Source organism: Ixodes scapularis, unplaced genomic scaffold, assembly GCF_016920785.2.
Source record: "Ixodes scapularis isolate PalLabHiFi unplaced genomic scaffold, ASM1692078v2 PGA_scaffold3__209_contigs__length_174095766, whole genome shotgun sequence".
Classification (NCBI taxonomy): domain Eukaryota; kingdom Metazoa; phylum Arthropoda; class Arachnida; order Ixodida; family Ixodidae; genus Ixodes; species Ixodes scapularis.
The window spans coordinates 125,720,960-125,735,253 of record NW_024609868.1 but is presented as its reverse complement, the minus strand read 5'-3'; the positions used below and the strand labels follow the sequence as shown (position 1 = coordinate 125,735,253).

Below are 14,294 nucleotides of genomic sequence, written 5' to 3'. Positions count from 1 at the left end.
AAGGTGCACAACACTTTGCCGTGTCCTAGGACACGGACCTTTCGGTGTTCCTCCCCCCCCCCCCCCTAGTTTCCATGTGCCGAGGTACATACAGCCTAACGTCGCCATCCAGTAGGTCGGAGAAGTTTAATGCTCCGGCGTCTGACAGCTGCCATAGCATAGTTAGACGACAGTTAAGTCACTAAATAAAATGTGCTACACAAGAAAATAAACAAAGATGGTTTATGTTTTTTTTTTAATAAAAGCTACATAAGCCGACTGTTTTAAAAGATAGGTAACGAAGGTAAGGCATTTCAATTGCTAATTACCACTTTTAATTCGCAGATCGATGTTCGCCCATGGTCGACACCTTTATCCCAAATAAATATCTAAAAAACTATTTCGAGCTAGTCTTTGGTAAAACACCCTGTATACGTTAAACAAAAACAACGAGCTCTCCCTACTGTACATCACTGTTAGTTTTCCCCTACTGTACATCACTGTACATCAGAAGAATGTAGCATCATCGAAGAGCGTCATGAGCGGGTATACCAAATGCCGGCCAGGTCCTAGCAACATGACTTAGATCACCTCAAACAAGTTTAGTGTGTTGCATACTGGCGGCAGTTCCGCTCTTACCAGACAGTGGTGGCGAGGCTGTCGTTCTGGCACTTCCACGCTTTGGAACCGTAGACGGCTTCTCCGTTCACCCTGAGCCAGCTGCCGAGCTGAGCGAGCCTCTCCTGGAAAATGGGCGCGATTCTGCCGTCGTGCGTCGGTCCAACGTTGATGAGGATGTTGCCGCCGCAGCTGATGAGAGAGCGCACGGAGACGAACACGAAAGATCAATTGAAGGGACTGTAGTCGCTGACAGTTGAGAAATCGCAAGAAGGAGAGGTAACATCTCTCCGGAGTGGTGAAGATTTTTATTTATTAACATTTTTATACGGTGTAGTTTTGTGTTGTTTTTGTAAAAACGCAAAGAGTCGTGGCAACGGCAACGTTCATCTTTAAGCTACAACAAAGTGTCATGGTGGGAACAAAGAGAAAGCAGACCTTATTGTCTCAACGAGCGTAGCGATGAGCTTCTCAATCGTAAAAAAGTCCGAGAGACTGGCGTTCCTTCGATAACCCCAGGAGTACTTGTCAACCGTCATGCAGTTTTCCCACTTGTGCGGCTGGAGGACGCCTGCGTTGAAGAGAAAACAAATTTGTCATATACTATGTACCATAAGATGGCAGACCGGTGCGCTGCTCTTTTACGTAGTATGTTGTACCGCTGCTCTGTTACGTAGTATGTTGTATGTTGTAGTATATTACGTAGTATGTTACGTAAAAAGCACCTTCATACTTGACGTAATCGTACCACGCCGGTGGTCATTCGTACTTGCTATTTTGGTAAAAAAAAAAATCCGTTCAACCCAAAAAAAAAAAAATCAGCTTTTCTTTATTTTGGTGAAGAAGGAAGAGCAGCAAAGCTGTACTATGTGGGAATGAAGTAATGGCCGGCCTCAAGTCGGCAAGCCAGAGTTTGGAAAGGCTGTAAAGGTTGCACCATCTATGAGCAATGGCGGCAACCAGACAACTGGCAAGCCGTTTGTCTGATTCCCGCCGTTGCTCATAAATGACGGTAGCTGTCCGAAGCGGTGTGTCGACATTTATTGCTGACAGACACGATCCTGGGAAAACTAGCCCTTAACAGCTCCGCTGTAAGTAAAAAAAAAAAAACAATGACAGCACGTGTGACGCATTGGCCTTTGAGGAGGCTCGTCAAAGCCCCCTTCAATGGCTCGGCCTCGCGCTTACAAAAGGAGCTTCGCATGGCTGCCTGAGGCCGTCGTTCTTCCATCACCGTCGAAGGCTCTTTGTTACTTTTTCCTTCTCGGCACTAGGTGGCCGCATTAAATGGTAATTTTAAGCTTTATTAATCAAGTTTACGTTTTCCATTCCTAGCAATATCATTAATAACTGAGCCCTCACTTGTTTACAGAATGCCACAATCAACAGTTGTTGATTCTTTTTTTTTCTTCTTTGGGCCGGAATACACGCGACCGCTGTAGCCCGCCCAATTTAAATCAACGTATATTCACACACGCACACACGCAGACAATCCCTTTCGCCTGTTTTAATATCGAGCCTTTGGAAACCAAATGGACCATGTTTCAAATAAAGAGGACACCAAGTGGAGAAAGCTTGAACTACGGTGGGCGTGGAAGGCGTTTCTCCTTCCGAAAGCCTATTGCACTCCGTGCTTTCACCGCCATTTGAGGAGCACCTGCTCACGGCCCAAACTCTGGAAAGGATTCATTCCTGCAATCCGCGGCCCCGCCAATCGGCCTCGTCAATTGACGAGGACAGGAAAACGTTCAACCGATAAATAAAATCTGCGCGGTGACACCGAGCACATCAGTGTCACATCGCAAACTTCATTATTGGCCTCTTCACTACCGGTGTCACATTCGTGGACATATTAAGCTGGGCTCTAACTTTTTAGTCAGATAGTTATCTCAATCCAGAGCCTTTTTTCTCCATATGTGCACATCGTGTATGCGTTCCCTCCAAGAGATGGCGCTAGCCGTCCACTTAACGTTAAAGGAAAAAAAAATTTAAACATTATAGCTTGTAACTCAAGCTGCATAAGCATCCACAATCTATTACAGCATTTCTAATTACGTTTAACATTTTTGTGGAAATGTTATGGATTGCACATGAAGACAACACCCTAAGGTGTTGCTTCAAAGGTGTAGAGAATATCGGCATAAATGTGTTTACAAAATAATCGTGCTCTAAATTTAGTGTCTACGTCTGTGGGTAAACGTTGTGACCGGCGAAAGCCATTTTTTTTTTTTGTGCTTTACATCGAACGTTTTCACCAGAGAAATTTTTAAGAGCGGTGCGGATCTCTCGGACACACAGGAGTAAAATTTTATTATTTCCATTCATTTTCGATTTATCATGAAGCAGGTAGTCCCACTGATAAAAGCGAGCACGACGAATCCCCGCCTGGTGTAAATGAACACCAGACCACCAATGAATCAAAAATAAAACTCGTGCAAAAAAAAAAAAAAGAAACTGAAAGGTTTTATTTCGTTTTTGCCATTTTACGAGGGAGATTATGCACCTTTCGCATAAGGGCGCAGCCATCTTGAATGTTTTCACATCTGGTACACGTTAAGATATTGTTTTAATACCTCCACGCCGCTGAAAGGTGTTCTCGAAGAATGCGTGATTGTCAGATTTTTGTTTTACCTCACCTATAATTTTGCGGACAATCCAGATTGAAATGTGTTATTATTTTTTCGTCCCGCGTACCACACGTAGAAACCAGGTGATTGATAACGAAAGTAAACAGAAAACGTCTATAGTTTTTTTGTTTTTTTTAATGTTTTAATGAAAATTTATTACTGGAAATGAAGATGCTCTAGAGCAAGGCCATCAAGGTCTGCTGCCTCTTTTCTAATATTTTCTGAAGTATTTACGGGGTATTTTCGGAAGAGTTCCATAAAGACACATACATGTATTTTGTGGAACAAACGTAATTATCGCTGCATCAAAATCAACATAAGTGAAGCAATGAAGCTTTCAGGAATACAATCAAAGTGCCATAGCTGGCAGGGTGGCCAGATGCGGCCGAGCGAATAAGCAAATAGTCGTCCCCAGCCAAGCCCCAAAAAAGCGACGTGACCTTCGTGAAGAAGCCCAAAACAAGCTGAAGTTCAATAAATGTACACGTTCTTGAAAATAGCTCATTAATAATAAAATGAGAAAGAGAACTGGCTCAGAAGGCGAACTCGCTGAAATACGAAGTCAGCGTGCCATGCCACTATCCGCCGGATAGAGGCATGGCACGCTGAGTAACATGCCGGCTTGAGCTCCAGTTCTGGTATCGTTCTTGGAGGCGACGATTTGGTGAAGCCCATGGTAGTCAAACTTGCACTGGAAAGTGGCCGAGAGTTCCTCACGTGGTTTTCTGTTGTCATCTGCTGAATCAGGTCGGCATGATGAGCGCGGATCTCGCACTTGCACGCTGCTTTTTTATCGTCTTCGGTGACTGGTCGCAGCCAGTCCTTTAGCTGTGTTTCCTTTCTCATTCTTTGCAATATCTTTTGCCATACTTCGACCACTTCAAAGCCATTTTGCGCAAAATACAATGGCAACTAGACACGACGACCGCGACTGCCGACTGGCAAGATGGGCAAGGGGCCAAAACATTTGTGAATGGGTAGTAACTGTCGTGTACTTTGTGACGGACGGTATCTTGCGCCACCTAACCGCGGCGCCAAACGGTCATGCTGTTTTTCGCGTTTTTGACGACAAACGCACTGTCAATGAGCATGACGAGCAATAAAATAACATTATTTGCTCGAAAAACGGGAATAAGCCCAGAAAAAACGCGACAAGCGACTGGAAAAATTTACCAGCGACTTTGTGAAAAAAGGAGCCCAAATCCGCTTATAATAAGCGGAACTGGCCACCCTGATAGCTGGACACCCGTGAAATTGGCTTTGGTCATATTCCAGAATGTGCCGACGACAACGCATGCAACGCAGACACAAGAACTGCAGCAAAAAAGGTCGAGTAAAATGCATGACATATAATGCCTTTCATTGCCTGCAAGCAAATAATATACTTTTAGAGCGCAGCTCTTAGGTGCCCGTTTCCGGCTTGAGCGGCGTCGGCGTCGCCGTCGGCGTCACCACGCGGTGCATTATGGGACGCGTGACGACACCGATGACGTCATCAGGGACGCCACTAATGACGTCATCAGTGACGTCACTAATGACGTCATCGGCATCCGCATCGCCATCGTCACTGATGACGTCATCAGCATCCGCATCGTCATCGTCACTGATGACGTCACTAGTGACGATGACGACATCAGTGACGTCAATGATGACGTCATCGTCACGTGACCTCACAGGGGTCACGTGACCCCCTTGAGGTCACGTGACCCTTGTGAGGCGACGGCTACGCCGCTCGGAGGGAGGGGTAGCAAACTGGATGAGGAGGTGAGGAGGAGGGAGGAAGGATATACCTTCCCCTCAGTACCCTTTCTCTCCTCCTCCTCAAGAGCTGCACTCTAATTCGGAGTTACAGGAAGATGTAAACGGTTTTCATTTTTTTTTGGCTTTAATAACCATCAGAACTAATGTCCATATTCGTGGACAACCATGTTTGCCTTGAAAAAGTCAAACTAGATTTATAAACATAGTAACCCTGGTGCTAGGGGACAAAAAGGGAAGGACGGACATGAAACTGCGAACACAGCTAAATATTATTTTTTTAGAACACCTCCTTAAGTAGGCCCACAAACCCACAAGAAGACACACGCTGCCCAAGGTCACATACTCGTGACAGGTGAGACCCAAGAACAAGAGAACAAAAGACAGGCTGCCCGAGGTCACACATCTGTGACAGGTAAGAACCAAGGCCAGAGAACAAAGGACCCCGACGACTGACAAGAAAACACTAGTTTGTAAGGACACTGGAGAGCCCCGAAAAACGCACGCACACTCTAAAGGCAAGCCACCAACACAAAGGAACCAACAATATAAGCACTTCACCCACACCCCTCCCCCGACCAACAACCAACCTAAAGTTTCCCTAAACAAAATTAAGTGTTAAGAAACGTTTTATTTGTATTGTTAAGAGCAACGGACATATTGCTAAAACATCCGCTATAGACGCTTTTCAGCAGCTGTGCATGGACGCCGCCATAACTGGCCTTCAGTTTTTGCTTCCTCTTATTTCGTTTAATTCACTTCATCATTACCATAGCACTCCAGGTTATTGCCATATTAGATTCAACTGTGTCCTTTCTAAAGCATCGGCCTTTGTAGAGGATCGTCAACTACCGTTTTAGTTGCTCGGCATCTCGGTAAGACAGGAGAGGTCAGCAATGGCGGCTGTAATTTGTTGCGTGTGTAAAGCGTCTATTCCTTGAAATCATCAGTGACTCCTTTACAAGACGTTTGTAGAGGTCTCTTTCCTTACATAGAATCTCAGTAGCTTGCCACGCAACACAACAATCAACACACTGGGACATGTGTTTGGCCAACTCGGAAGCCTCATTGCTTTTTACAGCGGAGCTGTTAAGGGCTGGGTTCCCCAGGATCGTGTTCGGTATGTCGACACAAACCTACCTAGACAGCTACCGCAATCTATAAGCGACGGCGGCAAGCACACAACCAGTCTGGTATCCGCTGCCGCTCGTAGATGGCAGCAACCTTTCCAGCTATGATAGAAGAATTGGTAGTTGGGCACGTTGGTGGGAATTCATCCTAGGAAACAGCGCGGAAAAAAGACGACGACGAAAAAGAAGCACACGTAACGAGCGCAGCGCTCGTCAGGTTTCTTTCTTCGTCCTCGTCTGTTTTTCGCGCTGTTTCCTACGCTCTTCTCAGTTTCTTTTTGGACCAACGATGGGGTGGCCGCGCGCGGCTGCGGAAGGAGCGGGGACGTACGGAACAGCGCGAATGGGCCCGCAACCGCCTCAGCGCTGCTGTCGCCTCGACTTCCACTGCGTCCAGCGCTTCAGATTCTCTTGCCAAAGAGCACATCGCTCGCCTGGAAAGCCGCCGCCGAGAACAGAACCTGCGATGTAAAGGGCGCCGGCGGGCCAACGCCACGGACGACGATCGTGCCACGGAGGCCAAGCGCAAACGCGAGGCCCGGCGACGACTGCACTCCACGCCGGCTGAACAGTTCCCGGGTGCGACGGCGAGGTTCCGGAGGGAGTTCGTGGAGAACCCGCTGGGCGTCACGTGTGCCGTGTGCGACCGACTCGGGTTCGCCGGAGGCGTATATACGATCGGCGGCATGTCGGACGAGAAGAAGCGAAAATCGGGCGCGTGCGCGTTGCGGCAGTGTGTCGAGTTCGGCTCCGCTCGTCTTCCTTCTTCACGAGATGGAAAGACTGAACTTTTTTTTAACAGCTTTCTTCTGTTCACACAGTCGGTCATTAATTCACCTAGCAGTCTGAACAACAGAGCAAGAGCCACACTTTGCCGGGAATTTCGTACACTAAACCAAGATCACAACTCACAGAAGGTTCCCTATTATTCTTACTATACAGCCACATCTCTCCGCCAAAAAAGGAATTAATCTGTCCAGACGAAAATCGGGTTAAAAAACTATAAAAAACGTAGTATTTTGCTTCTAAGACTAAGAAAGTTACTTGAGGAATATTTGGTATAGTTCTAGTCGCAGTCGGGTATCGATGTCGGAAGCTTTTTCTAATCTGGTTGAGCTTTATTTAAGGTCTACTGTGACAAACATTCAAAGTAAGTGGTTTTTGTGGAAAAGTGGTATCTGCATAGGTTCCCGGATAGCGCCTGCTCTGTCTGAAATTATCTAAGGATTATTGATCTCTCTGTGGCCGAATTGCTTACACAGTTTTCTGCTAGTATTGTGCTAACACACAGGTGTGTAGACAATATTTTGGTTCGCACCTTGGACTCGGCTGTTGGAGATCTTGTCAAGGCCCGGTTTTTGAAAGCGGTTCCTGAGTTATTCTCAACGGAAAAGGCCCAGGGTGGTTGTCCACAGTTTTTAGGAATCCATTTTTTTGTTCAAAATGGTCTGTGTTGGGAGTTTGGAAAGCAGGACTCTAAGCCCCTTTTGTCTAGTTTTAGTTGTCATTCGAGAATCGTAAAGCATGGTGTGGTCGAATTGGGGCTGGTTAATTCATTGAAATTCTTATGTGTACACCGTCTGGGTCCGGGGTTAACAAAATATCTACGTAGAGTGTCCTTGGTATTGATTTTGTATCTTCTATTATCCTTCGGTTGCTAAAGTTCTGTGATGTCGTTGAAACTTGAAACTGACTCGATTGTTTGAGAAACATTGTCAGTCTTCCATATTTCCATGACGTCTCATAACCTGAAAGCCTTGGCGTGGAAGTTCTGTGTTACAGTAGTTTTTAAACTCGAGTTTCATCTGGACAGATAAACTCCTTTTTTTGGCGGATATATGTGGCTGTAGTAAGAATCATAGGGAACGTTCTGTAAGTTGTGATCTTGATGTAGTGTACGAAATTCCCGTAAAGTGTAGTTTTTGCTATGTTGGCCAGACTGCTAGGTGTATGAATGACCGACCTTGTCAACACACAAGCAGTGTTAAAAATAGAAACGAGGCTTCCGAGTTGGCCAAACACATATCCCACTGCGGTGGTTGTTGTGTTAAGTGGCAAGATACTGAGATTTTGTGTAAGAAAAGAGAACTCTTTAAACGTCTTATAAAGGAGTCACTGATGATTTCAAGGAATAGTGGATGTTTTAGCAATATGTACGTTGCCTTTATTAACCCCATTAAAACTTTTCTGAACACTTAATTTTTTAAGAGACTTTAGGTTGGCTGTCGGTCGGGGGAGGGGTGTGGTTGGAGTTTTTATCTTGTTGGTTCCTTTGTGTTGGTGGCTTGCTTTTAGAGAGTGCGTGGATTTTTGGGGCCTTCCAGTGTCCCTACAAACTAGTGTCCTCTTGTCAGTTGTCGGGGTCCCTTGTTCTCTTGTCTTGGTTGTTACTTGCCACGGGTGTGTGACCTCGGGCAGCGTGTGTCTTTTGTTAGCTTGTTATTTGTTCTTACCAGCCACAGGTGTGTCACCTTAGGCAGCGTGTGTCTTCTTGTGGGTTTGTGGGCCTATTTAAGGAGGTGTTCTGGAAAATAAATTTTTAGCTGTGTTAGGAGTTTCGTGCCTCTCCGTCCCTTTTAGTCCCCTAGCTCCAGGGTTATTATGTCTAAGTTTAACCAGCTCGCCTTCCTACTTGCTTTAACTAGATTTATAACTATTTTCACATATACTCTCGACGAAAATTTCAGTTAAATTTGTCAGCTTTTTTATTTCATTGTTGGAAGGGAAAAGGATAGGTATATGGCGGTAACTAGCTCCCCTGATGTTCCTCGTGGAAACATGGACATTGGAGAATCTAGCGTGTGCCCTCAGTCGGAGGTATTCCGGCTAAACGAATAAGGCGCAACAAGCCTCGTAACAAGCGGTCTCCTAGGAGGAAAAGACGTCATCTTCATCTTACCAGGGTTGTAGCGATCATCGCAGGTGAAGAAGCCCCCGTGCTTGCAGCCACAACCGTGGCCCCAACGGTCGTTGGTGACCACCGTATCTCTCACTGGGCTGCACAATGCGACAGCGTCAATATCTGTTATAGCCCTCCCCTTCCCCTAAAAAGGATGACTAACATGACACCTCGTGGGACTATGCATCTCCCTGAGTTCTCACGCTTTTACAAAATAAACTACTGCTAGAGAGTCTGAGTAATGTCCGCGCGACCGTCCCTTCTCGATTTTGTAATTACGGAAGCATAGACTTGAGTGCAAAGTGCGTGTGCTGGCAAGGAGTAATTTAAGTGTCAGTCCTTGAGCACGGCCGCTGCGTCACACTTCTCGTGCACCGTCGGTAGGGCCTGGCGAAACCCGCGAAATCAACGGCAGTTCAGTGAGGTATTTTCTTCGTCACCAACTGCGTTATGGAACCGCTTGTGACTGGCTACGAGGAAATACTATGCCGGATTTCAATGGTGACCGGGGGCCGCGCAGCACGAGAAAAGCGTCGTGGTGAAACGCCAGCAGCTCAACGCAACACAAAGCAACGGAGCAAACGCAAGAGAATGAAGACCCATTTCATACCATCGCATTTGACTATACCTTTAGCTAGGTTGCGAAGACGCCCATACTCTAAAAAAAGAAGGTGTAGCCACTACACTCCTGGTCAGATATACGACACCCTTAAACTTCAGATCCACGTACAGCGTACTGACGTCGAACTGACGGCCCCAACTTTTACGAGAGGGTTGATGCCCCGGTGGGATATGACATATTAAACAACTAAAGTACCTATCAAAAACTACAAAAAAAAAATCACTGATGTTTTCCAGCGTGGCGTACGGGAGCGCCAGCCAAAAAGACGGGCTGCGCCTTCTCACGGAGGGTTGCCGCTCTCAAGACCCACGCTTTACGCATGCGCTTCCTTTCTTGTTCGCGGTCATATTTTTTTTTTTCGCTAGCTTCTGTTCGACACCCACGAGATAACCGGGACTGGCGCAAGGTGCCGCGAAATTTCATCTGTTGAATGCGCGAGCTCCGTCACCCATCACGGTGGCTGAGGCAGACACGCGGCATGATGGCTGACAAAGCGGGACCATGCGCCGGTCCCGGTTATCTCGTGCACGTCGGGCGGAAGCGAGTAAAAAAATACATGACTGCGAGCACGAAAGGAAGCACATTCTCGAAGCGTGAACCTTAAGGACGGCCGCTCGCGTCAGAAGGCGCGACCAATCATTTCGGATGACACCCCCGCACCCCGCAAAATATTGCCGCCTACTGTACGTGCATACATTAGCTATTATAATAAGTTCTACAACTCGGCTGTCGAGCCGCTCGGGAAAGTTGGTACCGTCGGTTGAACGTCAGTGCGCTCCACGTCCAACCGAAGTTGTGAGGTGTCTTATACGTGACAAAGGGTGTATAAGATATATGTCCTTTTTTTATATGTGCAAATACAGAACCGCTATTATCTTGGAAGCCCGTACTTTGTGCGAAGTGTGGAAATTAATTCGAGGAGTTGCAACTGGCACTTGGCATACGAAGCCCTAAGTGTCGATAACCTACATTCGTATCACAGTGGGAGAAAGGTAGGGTAGTCAAAAGTAGTTGCTGTCTACAGCTAAGGCTGGTTAAAGGTCCCATAACTAGTCTTAGCAGTTACAGTTACAGTCTCTACAGTTACTGTAGACTATTCGTCCTAAATTATTTCGTACTTGCTAATAGTTTTATGTCTTAACTGCAAGAGTCTGAAATTGTCTTGATGGTTCTAAATAAACAAAAGTCTTGGCACTACTCAGTGGCATAACCTATTTCCCGAACGGCGTGGTTTTCTCTAAATACGTAAAAAAAAAAAGAAAAAAAAAAGATAGTGGTTCAACCGACGTATTACGGCAGCGACCAAAATGTCAACGCTGAGGTGGCAGGTGGAAAGTGTTTTGATAGCGTCGCAGATATGAATTACTTCCTGGCGGAAAATTAAAACATGTACGCTGCACGAGGAAGTTATCACAAACACAATATGGGCATTTGTTTTCCTTTCTTACTGTGACAAGGCATTGTCGAACACAATATTTCACCCCCGTCTAGATTAGTGTTACAGGTTTTGATGACCCCCTTTCAGGTCAACGAGAATAGCAGGAAAAACCGGTGTTCGCTTGATCGTGCCAAGTGTGTCGTACTCTGCGTACGACTGTACTCACTGTCTGACAAATTGTCTCTACGTTAAATAGCCGTCCTTTATTGTAGACCAACTAACAGTTGGTTTGCGGCTGCATCCGTGTCAACACACCTGTCATTGTAGAGCCAGGCGAGGAACTCGCGGCTTTTCCAGTAGTCCGCTGGTCCCGCAGCGCCGTCTGACCAGACCACATCAGGCTTGTATCGCTTTACCAGTTCAATCAACTCCGGCATCGTTTTCGTCTGGAATTGGGAGCGAAACTTGCTGACCCGTTCGTTACAGCATAACTACCATACATATACGCACACATTTATGAAAGTGCATGTAATTTATTTCTGCACGTTTTACATTTTATGACGTCGTGCCACATTACAGAAAATGTTATGGGCACAGAAATAAAGGCATGATGATGATGATGATGATGATGATGATGATAATGAACGCCACCTATGCGGTCGACGGGTCGAATCAACCGGCCCTCCGAGGCCAAGAGTGATGGGACGGTGCTGGGACACGACTCAGAAAGGGCGAACTTAAAGGGGCGCTGCAACGATATTCAATTGGAATGTTTTTCACTTCACACGCGCTTACTGGCACTAGTGGGACTCAAGGATACTCGCACGCAACGCCACTGACCAAGAAACTCCTTTGTTGCGCTGTAATTTCGAGGACAAAACGGAGTGTTTTCACTCAATCTCTCCTTCGCGAAACCTGATGACGTAGCTGGGCGGTAGCAGTACCGCCCAGTGACGATATTTGAATGGGGCTCATAGATTGGATCCGAGCATGGCGTGGACACTCGATTTGGGATCGTGATAATCGATAGCTCGAGACGGATTCGGGTAGTGTCCTGTGTCCAATCTCTGCAATGACGACAGCAGCCGAACCATAACAATGTCTGGAACTCGGCGCGTGTCCTCTGCCTTGCCAACCCCAGCGCATGACTATGATCAACATTGGCGGCATATAATCGGCTCCAGATCACGTGGCCGCTTGTTCTGGCTGCAAGTTGAGGGGGTGAACTCTGCTCGTTTTTCTTTATTTTTTTCTGCGACTTCGATTGCGTGTGGTGAAAAACGAACGGAGGATTTCACAGGCCATTAGACAGTTTTAGAGGACCGTACGCTATAGCTTTGCGTACGCAAGGAGATTGCGGGTCGTCAGTGCGCATGCGCAGAACGCAATAGAACGGCTAGCGTATTGCGCACGCACGCAACGCTGGGGATTTTGCGTTGCTGGCTTGCGGGCCTTGCGGGACGCTCTCGAGAGATCTCGGACCCAACGAGAGCGCCAGTTTCAAAATGGCGGTTGCCTCGACTGGCGCAGCAAGGGCAACGTGGTGTTTTCGAAGTTCGGTGTCACGTGAAATTGCGCGGTGTTCAGCTCGGCGATTCTTTCAGGGACCTACCGCGGTCGAATCAGATCGCCCTGCAGCTGAAGGAGTGCACAGTGGAAATGTTCGCCGCTCGCAGTGTGCGTCGACGCTGCGATCTGCTCAACGCTAAGCCTATTCCCACAGTTCATCGCCGACGGACGAACGACTCTAAAAGAAATCACCAAAGTTCTCGCTATGCACTGGACATCAGGGTTATGAATTTCATTCCGCGATAGCATTGATAAAAGGTGCCGTTTCCACGGGACGACTGACGGAAGCTCCGTGATCGAATATGGCTACGCACTCGTACTCGTAGCCTCTGTACACCGCAGAAAAGCGCGCTTGACGAGGCAGCTGTGGCTTGGTTTAATCTGAAATAAAATGATTGGACACTTTTTCTTTTTCAATATATCTTTCCAGGAGCATGTGGTTGCGCTATAAGCACGCAGAACTCTACGACTCTAGCAAATTTAACCAAGATCACGCGCGGTGCTCACTCGAAAACGTAACGCACAACTAAATTTGGTCCGAGCAGGTCATTTTTAGCGTACGCTATACTATTGCGTATTGCGTACGTAAGATCCAGCAACGCTATTTTAAAACTGTCTATTAACATCAGCGATTCGTACTAAGCGGTATATGCGCAAAATGCAAAAATCGTTGCATCGCCCCTTTAAACATGTTTTCGTAAGCACGGAAACTGAAAAGCTGCAACATTGTTTACTCGGTACGTTAGATCTGTGCAAGCTATCTCAATGAGCTGAAGAGATGTCTTCCTAAAGATGCGAACTGTCGACTTCCTACTTTCAAATACAATAGCAGTTTAAATATCATATAATTTCCTTCTTACGGATACTTCTACCGAGACCACCAACGAAAACACAGATTGGTTGTCGCAAAGGCCACGTGATCGCTTACGCCAGCCAATAGGAGTGTGGTGACGCCCGCGAGGGAGCTCTACTAGCCCTGCTGGGACGGTTGCAATGACCACCGAAGTTTGAGATGAAAAAAATCATTTCATTCTGCAAAATTCGGTGGGGGGCGGGGGGGGGGGGGGGGGAAATTAAGAACTTTTCGTCGATAGTAAGTTGCTGATTGCGGGCTTTGCGGGCGCGTGTTTAATTCATGCTAAAAGTTACGGCACGAGAGTCCGCTAAAGCTCCGGCTAACAACGCAACGCTATTTATTGCGAACGATCTACGACAGCCTCAAATCGGCAGTCATATTTAGCGGACAGTGGTCACGTGACGGGGTCAAAGTCGAGGGGTCACGTTACCCCGGTGACGTCATTTTTCAATTGCTTTTTCATGTCGGTCACTTTTATGGGATCTGTCTTTTCCTACGTGGCCACCCTGTCACATGCAGCGTTGATAACGATGTGCTGAGGTTCTTAAAATTCAATGGTACTTGCAAAATGCAATGGTACTTGCAAAAAATTTGAATAAACATGTGTGATCTCACGAACAAAAATAGTCTGGTAATTTTATCACGTCTTGGATGAGAAGCTCTGAACGATTTTGGAACGTATAGGTTTTTCGCTGCCTTCACTTATATCAGCAAGTAAGGATTATAATAACAAAACAGGTACGATCGAGATTGTTCCGGCAGTTTCTGGATCTGCACCGTAAGAAAGTAAGACACGGTTACTTTCAAACCAAATGAAGTGTCCTATAATCTAAGTAAAGTTCGATAACATTTTCCTAA

The 14,294-nt window shown here is 46.6% G+C and overlaps 1 protein-coding gene across 1 annotated transcript in view; it reads right to left on the bottom strand.

The window, feature by feature from the left end:
• Positions 1–614: 614 nt before the first annotated feature.
• LOC8028176 (plasma alpha-L-fucosidase) overlaps positions 615–14,294 on the bottom strand; it is an 83,860-nt gene continuing 70,180 nt past the window's right edge. The window contains exons 5-8 of the mRNA XM_040213220.3: positions 11,327–11,457; positions 9,012–9,109; positions 1,036–1,168; positions 615–789 (exon numbers count right to left, since the gene is read on the bottom strand). Coding sequence (XP_040069154.3) covers positions 615–789; positions 1,036–1,168; positions 9,012–9,109; positions 11,327–11,457 — 537 coding nt within the window. The remainder of the gene's footprint in view (positions 790–1,035; positions 1,169–9,011; positions 9,110–11,326; positions 11,458–14,294) is intronic.